Source organism: Osmerus mordax, chromosome 1 (assembly GCF_038355195.1).
Source record: "Osmerus mordax isolate fOsmMor3 chromosome 1, fOsmMor3.pri, whole genome shotgun sequence".
Classification (NCBI taxonomy): Eukaryota; Metazoa; Chordata; class Actinopteri; order Osmeriformes; family Osmeridae; genus Osmerus; species Osmerus mordax.
The window spans coordinates 19,308,863-19,322,999 of record NC_090050.1 but is presented as its reverse complement, the minus strand read 5'-3'; the positions used below and the strand labels follow the sequence as shown (position 1 = coordinate 19,322,999).

At 38.3% G+C, this 14,137-nt stretch overlaps 1 protein-coding gene across 1 annotated transcript; it reads left to right on the top strand.

The window, feature by feature from the left end:
• Positions 1–2,963: 2,963 nt before the first annotated feature.
• Positions 2,964–9,034, top strand: slc6a22.2 (solute carrier family 6 member 22, tandem duplicate 2). Its single transcript, XM_067229407.1, has 14 exons — positions 2,964–3,150; positions 3,742–3,876; positions 4,288–4,428; positions 4,596–4,674; positions 4,771–4,903; positions 4,981–5,115; positions 5,264–5,367; positions 5,458–5,582; positions 6,494–6,606; positions 6,729–6,866; positions 7,047–7,149; positions 7,845–7,945; positions 8,457–8,627; positions 8,900–9,034. Exons 1-14 carry the CDS (start codon positions 2,964–2,966, stop codon positions 9,032–9,034), a joined length of 1,800 nt encoding a protein of 599 aa, XP_067085508.1.
• The last annotated feature ends 5,103 nt before the right edge of the window (positions 9,035–14,137 follow it).

The following is a 14,137-nucleotide window of genomic DNA, read 5'->3' as shown; positions in this document are numbered from 1 at the left end:
TACATCCCTGAAATGTTCAAATAGAGCTGTGTTTATCTATGTTTAATACTGGTGGAATCAACTCCCCACCTCCATCAGAGACACTGACTGTCTCCCCACCTTCAAGAAAAGGCTCAAGACGCACCTGTTCCGGGAGTACAACGGCACTTAGGAATGATAGGCTGGACCTGATGTTTCAGGATCCCAATGACTCTTATTGAGAGTCTTGTTGCTCTTGTTGGTTAGTTGTAACTGACTTAAAACTATTGTACTTGCTGTGTAATATATTTTTGTTGCTTGCTTTTTCCCACAGGTACACTCTTGCACTTTTGAGGTTCATGTTGTTAAATTGTTTAATTGTAACTTGTTCAACTACATGCTCTTATGGTTCTTCCCTTTGGGACTTATTTAGTTTTCACAATGTATGCTTCATGTTTTGGCTACCTGCAATGTTTGGGGCTATCTCGTTGTTATGATCAGTGACCTATGCACTTTTGTAAAACTCTCTTTTGGAAGTCGCTTTGGATTAAAAGCGTCTGCTAAATGCATAGGGAGAATGGGGTGAGTTGTGCCAGAATTGACTTAAAGTGACTTTAAAGCAAGGCCATGACAGTAATGCTTCCAATTAAAATATGTACATATATTTCAGGATGTGGTGCATCCCTGGGAACAATCACTATGGATGTGAAATATAGTATTTAAGAAATATAGCTTTCTGAAAAAAAGTGGTCTCGTGGCACAACTTGCCCCCGGTGCGGGGTAAGTTGTGCCTTTAGAGAGAATACATTGGGGTAAATTGTGCCATTGATTATTGAAGTAAAACAGTATATTTTCATCTCAGAAACTGTGATGCTATATACAAGCTAGATAAATTCAATACAAAATTACTCATTTTAAGTTATTTTACAACATCAAAGGCCGATTTTCTATAAGACTATTGCGCCACATGAGCACATCACAGACATCCCAACCTGCAGAGACTCATTTCAGGGAGGTGGCTTGCATCAAAAATGCATCATCCAGCAGTTTTGAGCTAAAATCATGCTAGCTATATAGACTTATTGTGTAGCTTACCAAAGCACTAAAACATGTGTGAAATGTTTGTCTATAACTGTTCAGACACAACAATCCAAAAACTTTGATCATAGAAATTTTACTTTGGAAGGCAAAAAAGTTTTTTGAACTTAAATGTGCTTTACCTCTCATGCAATGAGGCTCTCTTCTTAAAGCACTTTGAGCTGCAATTCTTGTATGAAAAGTGCTATATAAATAAAGTCTTACTTACTGACTTACTTACTTAACAGGATGAGTAAAATGGCTCGTTTGACTCAGCTCACTAAAAAGAGCCGGCTCTTTTGGCTCCCAAACGGCTCTTTAAAAAATGAATGTTTTAACTATGACTGACTATGATAGGTGTGAAACAATTCTAATTAAATTATTAAATTAAATCATACTCTACCTTAACCACAAAGTCTTAAAAAATGCATTGATTTGCTATGGCTCTCCTCCGAGTTTCGACTACTCGTCTGACTGTGTGTGTGAGTTGGCTCGGCCCTCTCTCATGCAGTATAATTGGTTGACACCGCGTGTATGATTGACAGAAACAGAATGTGAGGCTGATCAGACAGTCGAAACGAATGTTTGTGCGCCTTTAGCCCTAAATAATTATTTTGTTGTTGTTCTTTGAATTAGTCAATTATTTTAAATACAATTCAAATCATTCATTATTTCATTATTAAATAATCATTTAATTTCTACAGGCTATATTAATCTATAAAAAATAGAGTCGGCTCTTCAGATATGCGAGCCAGCTCAACCTCTTACTCAAATCGCGAACGACCCATCACAGACCACTCTCTTATTCCCAAGTATCCTATTTGAATGTCCTATACTCAATTGTTCTGTTTGAAACTCGATACCAGTAGCCTACTGTTTCTTAAACAAAAAACCAGTTGAACTCGATCCCTCCATTTAGCTCAAGTTTGGTTTCGGTAGTTGCCTTTTAATTCTAGTTGGCTAGTTTGTCCACACGCAGGTCCACGTTCAGTGTTTGAATAAACTTGTGTTTATAAAGCCGGCCAAAGGGTGTTAAAGAAGTCCAGGAAAACAACCACAGGTAACTAGTACTATTGATCTCGATATATGCATTGGCGTGGACACCTCTTAGTAGGCTACTGTTAAAAACTGTAAATGAATGTCTGTAAGAAATCTTAATCTTAAAGTGGTCTTAAACCACCTTATAAAATAGTAGTATAGATACTTTTTCTAAAGGTTTTCGACTAAAACTGATTTTGGCGAGCACAAACATTTTCTTCAACTTTTTTCAGTTAAACATTGTTTTTGTGTTAACTAAAAGCAAGACCCCTTCATTAGCACTTACTGAAATCGTCATCACTGCCTCTAAAATAGGGAATGTTATGAATCCACCTGTAGGCAGTGACCTCTGAAAGACAGGGGAATGTTATGAATACACCAATAATGTTCTGAACAGGCTGTGACACAGTACCTCTGTAAGACCTTAGGGGAATCATTAATGCTGTGATTTATGTTTCTTGTTATCTGGGGTACAGTAGCTTTAATTTTTAACTTAATGTTCTGAAAACAAGAGATGGTTTCTGACACATTGAACACATCTTGGGTCAAGTACCAAGAGCCAAAAATGCAGTAGTTGTAACACATTTTGCACATTTACATTTAGTAGACGCTCTTATCCAGAGCGACTTACAGTAAGTACAGGGACATTCTCCCCGAGGCAAGTAGGATGAAGTGCCTTGCCCAAGGACACAACGTCATTGGGCACAGCCGGGAATCGAACTGGCAACCTTCAGATCACTAGCCCGCTTCCCTAACCGCTCAGCCACCTGACTCTTTATTTACATAAAGCATTGCAAGAATAAGGTTTATATACGGCCTAATAGATAGCAGAAAGATTAACAAAACTAATGACACACCTGGTCCTGAATTTCCCCGCCCCCAAGGCTGACATGAATGAATCACTGGTGAAGACAAAGTTGATGAGTCTTGCGGGCCGGCTGGTGACCCCTGAACCCAAACTACAAGAGAGGGGTCAATGGAGCAGTAAAATAGAATTTTTGCTGGCAATCTCTGGAAACATCATTGGTCTGGGTAATGTCTGGCGGTTTCCTTACCTATGCTACAAAAATGGAGGAGGTGAGCCCACCACTCTGTCTGACATATCTTTAAAGTTGAATTACAAATTTGTGTGCAACTATCTCCTGAGCAACTGACTATCGCTAAATCACTGGAAAAAAGAATTCCAGTCTACTGTGTTAAGCAATTGACACATTTATGATACACCAAGAAGGGTCAGAGTAAAAAATTGTTAATCCAATCACAGTTCCGGTTGTGTAACCTATAGGATAGCAACAGATAGCGCCAAATCAGGGACACTTGGTTTTGTGTGTAAGGGAAAACAGCCCTGACATTGTATGTGCATGTGATACTGTAGTATGGGGGTTCAACTGGTTTACCACAGATAGTCTTGCAGGACTCAGCCCTAAGTGGGGTCCTATTATGCTTTTCAATATTGTTTTGATAAAAATAAGAGAGAATCTGTGCACAAACATTTCAGAAATGCAACAAGTGACTTCATAAGTGAATCAGATATATATTTTTTGCTCCTCCAGTACACTCTGAAGTTATAAGAGTGGGATTAAATGTGTTAACATTACTATCATACCACCCATATTTTAAAACCAGTTACAGTTGGACTGAAACAAACATCAATGTTTTATTCAAAAGGGGCTTTCTTCGTACCCTATGTCTTATTCTTGTTCACCTGCGGAATTCCTCTCTTCCTCTTGGAGACATCTTTGGGTCAGTTCACCAGTCAGGGTGGAATCACTTGTTGGAGGAAAATTTGCCCACTATTTGAAGGTATTTATACAGTAAATTATTTCTATTTCTGACACTGACAACAACCACACAATATGGCACATTTTCACAAACCTATTTATACAGATCTTCTTTTTCTAAGTTAATCAGTCTCTAAGTTAATCAGAAAGAAATATGCACAGTGACAATAAACCTGAAGGTAACACTGAAAATTTGATATTGTTGGGGGGTGAACACATGGGGATCTAATGGTGCAGAACCTGGAACACTCTAATATTAAAGAATATGTTACATCTCAGTGGCACTCTACAAATGTGTCTCAGTGTCAAGTCTCACATCCTGGATGCATTTATGTGACAGGAAAGATAATAAGATTTTGTGCTTTTGCAGTAATACTTAAGTAATGCAGTCTTGTATATTTTCTAACCCCATGGCTTTATTAACTTTTAATAGGCTTGGGTTATGGAAGTCAAGTTGTTGTTTTATACTCTGGGGTGTATTACATCATCATTCTGGCTTGGGCATCCCTCTACCTGTTCTCTTCCTTCAGCTCTGAACTTCCCTGGGCTAGCTGTCAAAACAGTTGGAATACAGGTAATTATATATGCACTGTAATGTATCCTGTGTTTACAGGTTGCATCGAAATGCTAGTTTCTGAAGTTTAAAATTGTGTGCTAAACTGTGCATGATTCCTTTCTGGTTTTGTGTGATGATTTAAAAAAAATAACAATTAAGATCTCAATCCTTTGATTTACCAAAAGACAACTGCTTTGAACATGGCAAAAATAACACAGATCATCTCCTTGGGAAGACAAAATCATCGGACGTAGAATTCTGGGAGTAAGTGACTTTGCCCTTTTTCTGTTGCATTCAAAGACATAAATGCCTTCTTTAAACGTATGCTTTATTTACAGGCATTTACTTATGTACTTACAGGAGAAAGATATTGGGTTTATCAGGAGGAATTGAGGAGATAGGAAATATTCGTTGGGAACTGGCTCTGTGTCTCCTACTGTGCTGGATCATCTGTTACTTCTGTGTCTGGAATGGAGTGAAGTCAACAGGAAAGGTAAGGCAAGTGTTTACCATGAATACTAGTGATGTATTGGATGTGCAAGACCAGATTCAAAACTGGTTCTCTCTCAGGTGGTTTACTTCACTGCCACCTTCCCCTATGTGATGCTGGGGGTGTTGCTAGTCCGCGGACTCACACTGCCAGGGGCCATAGATGGTATTAAGTTCTACCTGTATCCTGACCCAGCCCGTCTTGCTGACCCTCAGGTAAGAATGACCTGCTCGGTTACTAAACCTGTGTGTCTAGTCTTCCACCTTCCAGGTAATACCGTTTTGAAAGAAAATTGAATACTAACTGCTCTGACTGATGTTTTAAAATGGAGGAATACTGTCATTAATTTTCATCACTATGTAGGTATGGATGGATGCTGGGAGCCAGATATTTTACTCTTATGGACTTTGCACTGGTGTTTTGACAGCTTTAGGGAGCTACAACAAGTATAATAACAACTGCTACAGGTCCTTTTGAACTTTTAGTAGTATCTTTTCTTACTTTTCTTAAACCCTGAAATGGTAAGTCATACTGGCTATCTTTGTTTTTAATTTCAGGGACTGTATATACCTCTGCCTCCTAAACAGTTTAACCAGCTTTGTGGCTGGTTTTGCCATCTTCTCTGTGCTGGGTTTCATGGCTTATGAGCAAGGTACTGACATCTCAATGGTGGCTGAATCAGGTAAGACATATTGACAACTAGAGAGGGTACAATTTCTGGGGAAATTGTGGGGTGTGCTTGCGTTGGTTGCAGATGGGTAGCCTATGTTTCCAGGTTGTGAATATCAACACCCTGTATAGTTGTACGCCCTTCGACTGGTTATTTCCTGCGATTCCCACACAGTCTAGTAGTTAGCTGCAGCAAAAGTGTAGTAGTTAGCTTGCTCTACAATTTACCGGGGCTAGGTCTGAATCTAGGAACATAACGGAGCACAGCTGCCAGCTGTAGGTATATGCAGGTAGCAACGCTAGTGCTAAATAACTATTTAGCTGGTTGGCTCCATGACGCCGGGTAATGTGTGCTGAGGTTGTGACGTTACGCTAGCACTGAGGTCCTTTCTGCCACACAAGGCACTTTTTGCCACAAAAAAACGTTGTAAGCTCCTAAACCGTGCAACGGAACGTAAATAAAAATACAAGCAATGCAATCACTAACAAGACGAACATTTTGACACTGGCGTTGTCTATGTAGTCCAAATATTGAGGAATCCTTAGGGGTGGGAAAATAAATAACAATAAATAAATAAATATATATGAGAGAGAACAATGGTTGTGCTCGCTGAAGGCTTGAGCACACCCAATTAAGATTGCATCTTCCCCCATAGCAAGTTTAACTTGTGTAATAACATGTACTGCTAAACTGTTATCAAGTGTAACTAGGTAGCAGTTTCTATATAACTACAATGTTGTTACTATAGGTATTGATATGTAGTAAGTGTTCCATGGTACTTAATGTAACCGTGTTGTAAAGTGTTGCCTGAGGCATTCTCTCCATATTTAACAACCAACTTGAGCTGTTTGTGCATGATTTGATACATTGTCACTATGTCCTGGCAAAACATTGAGCTAATCAGGTGATTTATGTACTTACAGGTCCTGGCTTAGCATTCATTGCCTATCCTCGTGCAGTGGCCATGATGCCGGTACCTCAGCTCTGGGCTACTTTTTTCTTCATTATGATCATCTTACTTGGATTAGACAGCGAGGTATAGGCGAATATATGGTCACTTCTGTAAAATTCTGGTTTAGGCCCTGAAATACCATTCTTGAATTAAGGTCAAATTCATTTCTAACACTATAATACTAATGCTAATGTTTTACTCCATAGTTTGTGAATTATGAGTCCTTGGTCACAGCTATCTCCGATATGTATCCTTCCTTTTTCCGCCTTGGTTACCGTCGTAAACTCCTCCTACTTGTCATGTGTGTGGGGAGCTACCTCCTTGGCCTGCTGATGATCACAGAAGTAAGAAATCAAGCAACTTCTGACATTAACATTCAACACACAAAGCAGTAGACACACGTCTTTATTATTGACTCCAATATAAACGGTTGACTTCAGTCCAAACTTTTCTGATTATGAGGTTTTAAGAGAGTTGAATTTCATATCTATAAATTGTGCCTTCATTCTTTTCTGTTTTTGAAGGGTGGACTGTACGTGTTTCAGCTGTTTGACTATTACGCTTGTAGTGGAAGCACTCTTCTGTTCTTTGCCATTTTCCAGTCTGTTTGTATTGGATGGATATATGGTGAGTAAAATATGCTCAAAAGAAAGCATTTCATGGTTATGGAATACTTTGGATATTAACATAATTAATGATTTATCTAGTTACAATAAACATTATCTTTTTTCATATGCAAAAATCATCCAGCTATCTCTCGACACTCATCAGGAATTTTACAAAAATGTTGATATAATACAAATGATAGACGAGGTGTCCATTATGTAAGGGATAGGCTTAATGTCCGATGAGGTGTCCGTTATCATCAAATAATGGACGATGCATTATCCCGCTTATACCATGGTCACTACCAAGGCAATAACGTTGCTTACAGTTCACAAACAGCAAATATAATTTGACAGTATGTTTTACAAGAAGACTAGCTAGCTAACCAGCCATGTCACTGTCCACAATTCAATATCAAGATTTTCACGAATAATATTGAAAGGTGAACAGACATTTTTACTGGAACTAATTGTAGGTGCCCATTATCATAAAATAATGGACACCTCTGCAACCAATCATATTTGAGTATTTACCCAGACCATGGTATAAGTAAGGGATAATGCCCGACGAAGTGTACAATATCACCTGATAATGGACGATGCGGAGGCGTGACGAAGGGCATTATCCCGCTTATACCATGGTCACAAGCCTGTAGTGTGAGAACACGTTATTTACCTTGTAGCTGTTAACCTGTTTTGAATATTTATGTCTAAAAGGTGGAGACCGCCTAAACGATAACTTAAAGGACATGATTGGTTACCATCCTTTGGCATTCATAAAATATTGTTGGCAGTACATCACACCAGCTGTCTGCATTGTAAGTATACTTTATGAGAAAAAATTCACTACATTTACATTTACTCATTTAGCAGACGCTCTTATCCAGAGCGACTTACAGTAAGTACAGGGACATTCCCCCCGAGGCAAGTAGGGTGAAGTGCCTTGCCCAAGGACACAACATAATTTTTCACAGCCAGGAATCGAACCGGCAACCTTCTGATTAATAGCCCGATTCCCTAACCGCTCAGCCATCTGACCCCCTCCAACCCCCTCCAATACCTCCAACCTGTTTATATCATGTGAAAGTCTATGCAATTATATACATAGGATATTTAAAATGTTGTATATTACATTAAGTATGCTGTTATTTAACTGCCATTGTACAAGCTGGAAGTCTACTTGCTGACAAATGAGTTATAATATACTTAAGCTATGATACGATGACAATACAAATGATTATAAACACTGAATAGGTAGTGTGCATCTGAACACATCATCAGCATCATAAGACCTTTTATGCTCAACCTATGCTGGTTTTCTCTCCTTAGGCCACATTTATTTTCTCCCTTGTCAAGTATACCCCTGTCCAATTTAACAACAACTATGAGTACCCCTGGTGGGGCTATGCCATTGGTGGGTTTCTTACACTCTCGTCAACGCTCATGGTTCCTTTCTGGATGCTATACTCTATTTCTACCACGCCTGGCACCCTCAGACAGGTAAGACAACTCTAGAATTGACTTCCTGTCATCATTTAATTATTTAAGGTGATTTCAGATATGTATAATGCTAATATTTCCATTGCCGGTAAAGAGGCAAGTGAGAAAACTTTAGTCATATTATTTATTTATAAAGTTCTTTCTTTCTTTCGAAACTTTTTTTACTGTGGCAACGGATTAGTACCAAAAATGTGTTTTTGGTCTAGAAAGTGTACAGTAAAATCTATAGTTACTGAATTAAAGATAATACATGTCTCCTTTAATCTTCATAGAGGATTGCAACGCTATGCACTCCCGCAGAGGACCTGCCTAAAATATCTCCAAATAAGGCCTTAAACCCTGCAGCATTCCAGACATTTACAGAATTGTGTACACTGCGAATAATAGAAACTACTAGTTCCATGTAGAAGGGAGTCAGATGGCTGAGCGGTGAGGGAGTCGGACTAGTAATCCGAAGGTTGCCAGTTCGATTCCCGGTCATGCCAACTGACGTTGTGTCCTTGGGCAAGGCACTTCACCCTACTTGTCTCAGGGGAATGTCCCTGTACTTACTGTAAGTCGCTCTGGATAAGAGCGTCTGCTAAATGACTAAATGTAAATGTAGTTGCTTTGGGGGGAATGTCCCTGTACTTACTGTAAGTCGCTCTTGATAAGAGTGTCTGCTAAATGACTACAAATGTAAAATGTAGAAAACTCAATCATGTCCTTTAAGTATTCCAGAGCTTTCTGGGTGTCAGCTGGGGAGTTAACTTACTCCGGTATGTCGCATAACCTGCTTTCTGGAATACCCCTCTGGAGCGAGATAGCAATAAAAACAAGGAGACCTTAATTATCATACAGGTAAATAAAACTGTTACATTTCTTATGATAGCTTTTTAAATGACAAAATATGTAAATAAAAATAAAATCTGGATACAGATATTCCTTAACCTTGATTTTCCTTGATATTCCAACGTTTCAATGATTAATTTAATGTTGATGCTATGAGTTACTCAACCTATGAGTTACTTAAGTTGTACAATATTCCAAATGTTTATATGTTTACAAAATAAAGGATATGTTTTTTATGCTTTTATGGTTTTTCCCTTTACACTGTAAATGATATAAACAGAATTGATATAAATGTGTTTTAATTAATAATTGTGTAAAGTACCAGAAAATATATACTTAATCAACTCTCAACACATGGTTTGCATTTAGAAAAAGCTCTCCCACCTTGTAATAGAGGAATCAACCACTAGAGGGCCCTCATTCCACAGTTACTGCATGCCATCAGGAGGGATAATGAAAAAGTCAAAAGGTTGCTCTTTTGTTCACACTGGTTATATTGGCACTCAACAACAGTGATGGCTTTTAAATGAAGGTTAAAAAATGGGTAACTGTAGCGGAAGTTGTTTGGAACAAAACGTGTGTTAAGTAGCCCTATCTGTGAGTGAAAACACTAAATATCCCTTGTATAGTTGGAGAGTCAGGTGGCTGAGTGGTGAGGGAATCGGGCTAGTAATCCAAAGGTTGCCAGTTCGATTCCCGGTCTTGCAACATTTAGTAATTTAGCAGACGCTCTTATCCAGAGCGACTTACAGTAAGTACAGGGACATTCCCCCGAGGCAAGTAGGGTGAAGTGCCTTGCCCAAGGACACAACGTCAGTTTGCATGACCGGGAATCGAACTGGCAACCTTCGGATTACTAGCCCGACTCCCTCAAGGCACTTCACCCTACTTGCCTCGGGGAGATGTCCCTGTACTTACTGTAAGTCGCTCTGGATAAGAGCGTCTGCTAAATGACTAAATGTAAAATGTAAATAGTTCAGTGATCTTTTATTTTCTAGTCTAGTGGTATATGTCTGAGTTCCTGTGCTGAAGAATTGGTTCATTTTGACAAGACCCAGGTAGCAGGGGTTTGTTACCAAGGTTTTCCACTCAGAGGGGAGAATACATTTGTATTGAGAAGATCTTGTGAATTTGTTACTCGTTAATCATTTATGTAAATTAGATGATGCAATAACTTTTGATGCGTAATTATGCAAATTAACGTTTTAAATCTTCTAAATACACAATTATAACATGTTAAGATTGGTTTATTTCTTGTCTGCCTTATTGGCCTACATTCAATATTATTTTATAATTTTTGATTTCCTCTCATATAATTGATAGTATGCAATGAGAATTTCAGATGATTGGAAAACTATTTTACAGGAACAGCTGGTCACTATCAGAGACAGGTCATGTATGCAAAAGTGTCTCACGGCCAATGCGTGACAATTGGCAGCCCTATTGGAATAGGGCTAGTCCACACTATTGCCAAACTTTCTCACTCTTTTATAGGAATATTTAGCTTGACGCGCTCTCTACCGCCTCCCTCTTCATGCTTTCTCCCCTCTCTCTTCGCGCTCTCTCCCCCTCGCTCTTCGCGCACTCTCATCTCATCAGTTACCAACCAGTGCGAGCTTACACCCCTGTATAGACCACCGGTATCAGGAATACTCAGTGGCGAAAATCTGCTATACATTTTGGGGGGGACAATATATTACATGTTCTCAATAGCAATTCCTGAGGGGTACACCAGAATTACTGCTGTAACACATAGCCTACGTTGTAATATGTTTTTTTTAATATGTATATTATTAATATTATTAAAATGTCCTTATGTTTACAGTGATTTATTGGGGGACCAATCAAATCCCCCCCCCCCCCCCCCCCCGGGATTTCTTCCTATGGTAATAATAGTAGTTATAAAATGGCAATTTTTACGTTTAGTCATGAATATGACTAAAGGCTCAAGACGCACTTGTTCCGGGAGTACAACGGCACTTAGGAATGCTTGGCTGGACCTGATGTTCCCTCCAGGATCACAATGACTCGTATTGAGAGACTTGTTGCTCTTGTTGGTTAGTTGTAACGGTTTCAAATTCTTGTACTCGCTGTGAAATATTTTACTGTTGATTGTTTTTTCTACAGGTACACTCTTGCACTCTTGTGGGGAGTTTCATGTTGTTCAATTGTAACTTTTTTAACTGCATGCTCTTATGGTTCTTCCCTTTTGCACTTATTTGGTTTTCCACAATGTATGCTTCATGTTTTGGCTGCTCGCAATGTTTGGGGCTATCTCGTTGTTATGATCAGTGACCTATGCTCTTTTGTAAAGCTCTCTCTTGGAAGTCGCTTTGGATAAAAGCGTCTGCTAAATGCATAAATGTAAATGTAAATATGATTACATTTTGTATGATCATTTCGGACAGCGTGCGGGGTTGCCTGTCGGGGGGTGTGTCCCCCCCAAAATATATTATGATTACGGCCCTGCCGTGTGACAATGATAGTGTCATTGTGGTTAAAATCATCGTGCGATGATGGATTGAGGGAGACAGCTGTCCCCTCAAAGATCATCTCAACTATGTGGTACCTTCTAAATCCCTTATAATTACGTGTAAAGTGTCAATCCAATTTGGGAGGATTGGAGGTAAAGAGGGGGAAACTCCCTGGGATTAACAGCTTGTGAGTGACAATTCTGGACTCAAAGCGGATTGACACAAGCTCCTTAAACATAAATCCCTCCTGGAGATGTTGACATACTAAGGATTGATAATCTGACATATGGGGCACATTCTCATTTGAACTTGGTTATGTACTTCATAATACATCAGTTTTATTTGTCATACATTTCTGTATTAGTCATATGTTTTACAGATATCTCAGACAGGTTTGATATTTTCTAGCCTTTTGCAAACTAGAAATAGGTTTGTATTTACTTAATTATTGTTTTATTCTGTAAAATAACCTAAACCTACCTACCTCTTAATTGATCATAAGATTACTGTTACTTTACACAGAATTGAGCCAAATTAAGGTATAAAGTTTAGTAATCCAGAGAATTTATTTTTACTATAACTTAACAGTTTTTATCTTTGTCACATGCCAAGTGTATGTATTTGGACTGATGTCACACGATTAACAGACAATCTGATCTAACAGTGTAAATCATTCAAAACTACATTGCAATAACACACACAGGAGTCTAATAGGAATTGAGAATATATACAAGGTACAACACAATAAAAACAAAGTGTGCAAGGTTGTTTTACTTTCTTTCACAGTCACACTTGTGAGTGTACTAAGAATACATTTACTATAGTGTGGAGGAAATTGGTTAATTTTTTCATTACATTTTAAATGACTTAATTGGATGGTTCATTAAGTAATTGATTTACAGTTTACTTTGTGCTCTTCGGATTCTAAGGACACTATCCTTATTAGATCCAGCTTGAGCTTAATCGTAAAAGGATTACCTCAGGTAGTCCAAGAAAGTAATGAAAAGAGATGAAAACAATGGGTGACACAACAATGGACTGCAAGTATTATAATTAGCATGGTTAGCATTAGCATGGCGATGATTACTAAAACTGGATTTTACACCACATTCAAAGATGTAGGCCCACATCTGAAGGGTACTTCTGCAATCGCTTTGCAAAGTTTCAACAGTCACTTCGCCTGGATTTTCAAGCACCTAGTTTACTTGGTTTTAATGCCCTGCTTGGATGGTTAATTAAGTAATGGATTTATGCTCCTTTTACAATCAATAATGACACTATCCTAGTTATCAGCCATAGCACAGTCATGGTGAACTTTGCCATAAATGGATTACCACAGGTAGTCCAAAACATTGATAATGAAATGAGGGAAGGACAAAGTGGTTGAGATACAGTTGGGGACTTAAAGGATTCTGTGTTAATGAGTTTTCTGAATGGATTCTTGAGCCTGGCATTGATACCAACAGTCCATTTTACACTAACAGGGGGTCTCGAATGTGGACAATACATCCTAGAATATCATTTTGACTCATCATGACTCTGTAGTCCTAATGTATGATACAATTGCTTTCAGTGCCCATCAAATATTGTAAGAGACACCATTGTTGGAAAGATAGACCGAATTATTCCTATAATTTCCAAACATTTCTCTTTTTTTGTCCTATTGATGCTAAGGACACTATCCTAATTAAGGGCCACAGCACAGCCAGGTCGAATTTGACCTTGAATGGATTAGAACAGTTTCAAACAGTAAAAATAAGTGGTTTAGAGACAGGCAGAAACTTTATCAAATATGTGGCCCCAAATTACTTATTTTAAATCATTGATTGGTCAAGTCATGTGATGCACCATGTGTGTCATTGTGAACACCAAAAAGTAATTCTGTTAGTAAATTGTAAGATTTATATTAGAGATTTTCCTTATACAGGACCTAATTTGTATTCCAGATAAATATGTTAGGGCCTCTGTTGTTGGTAAATTAGACAAAATAACACTCCAAATTCACAAACATATCTGTAACATATACAGTACATGTCTTTTGAATAAAAGTTTGTGAATTGGGTTGCAACATTTTTATTTTCACATTCAAGCATCTACCTGGTGTAACAAGTGAAATACCTGACTATTCATTGTGATCTCATTTCTAAATAATTCAGGTTTTTAACTTGGTTGAAGTAGTTTAACGTAGTCTTTTTTTTTCTTGGT

What these genes read in the sequence shown, in the direction of transcription:
- slc6a22.2 (XM_067229407.1), top strand. Translation starts at nt 2,964, where the DNA reads ATGAATGAATCACTGGTGAAGACAAAGTTGATGAGTCTTGCGGGCCGG. An exon ending in TCGGACGTAGAATTCTGGGA is followed by an intron (nt 4,675 to 4,770) that starts GTAAGTGACTTT and finishes ATGTACTTACAG; the next exon opens with GAGAAAGATATTGGGTTTAT. An exon ending in CTCAATGGTGGCTGAATCAG is followed by an intron (nt 5,583 to 6,493) that starts GTAAGACATATT and finishes ATGTACTTACAG; the next exon opens with GTCCTGGCTTAGCATTCATT.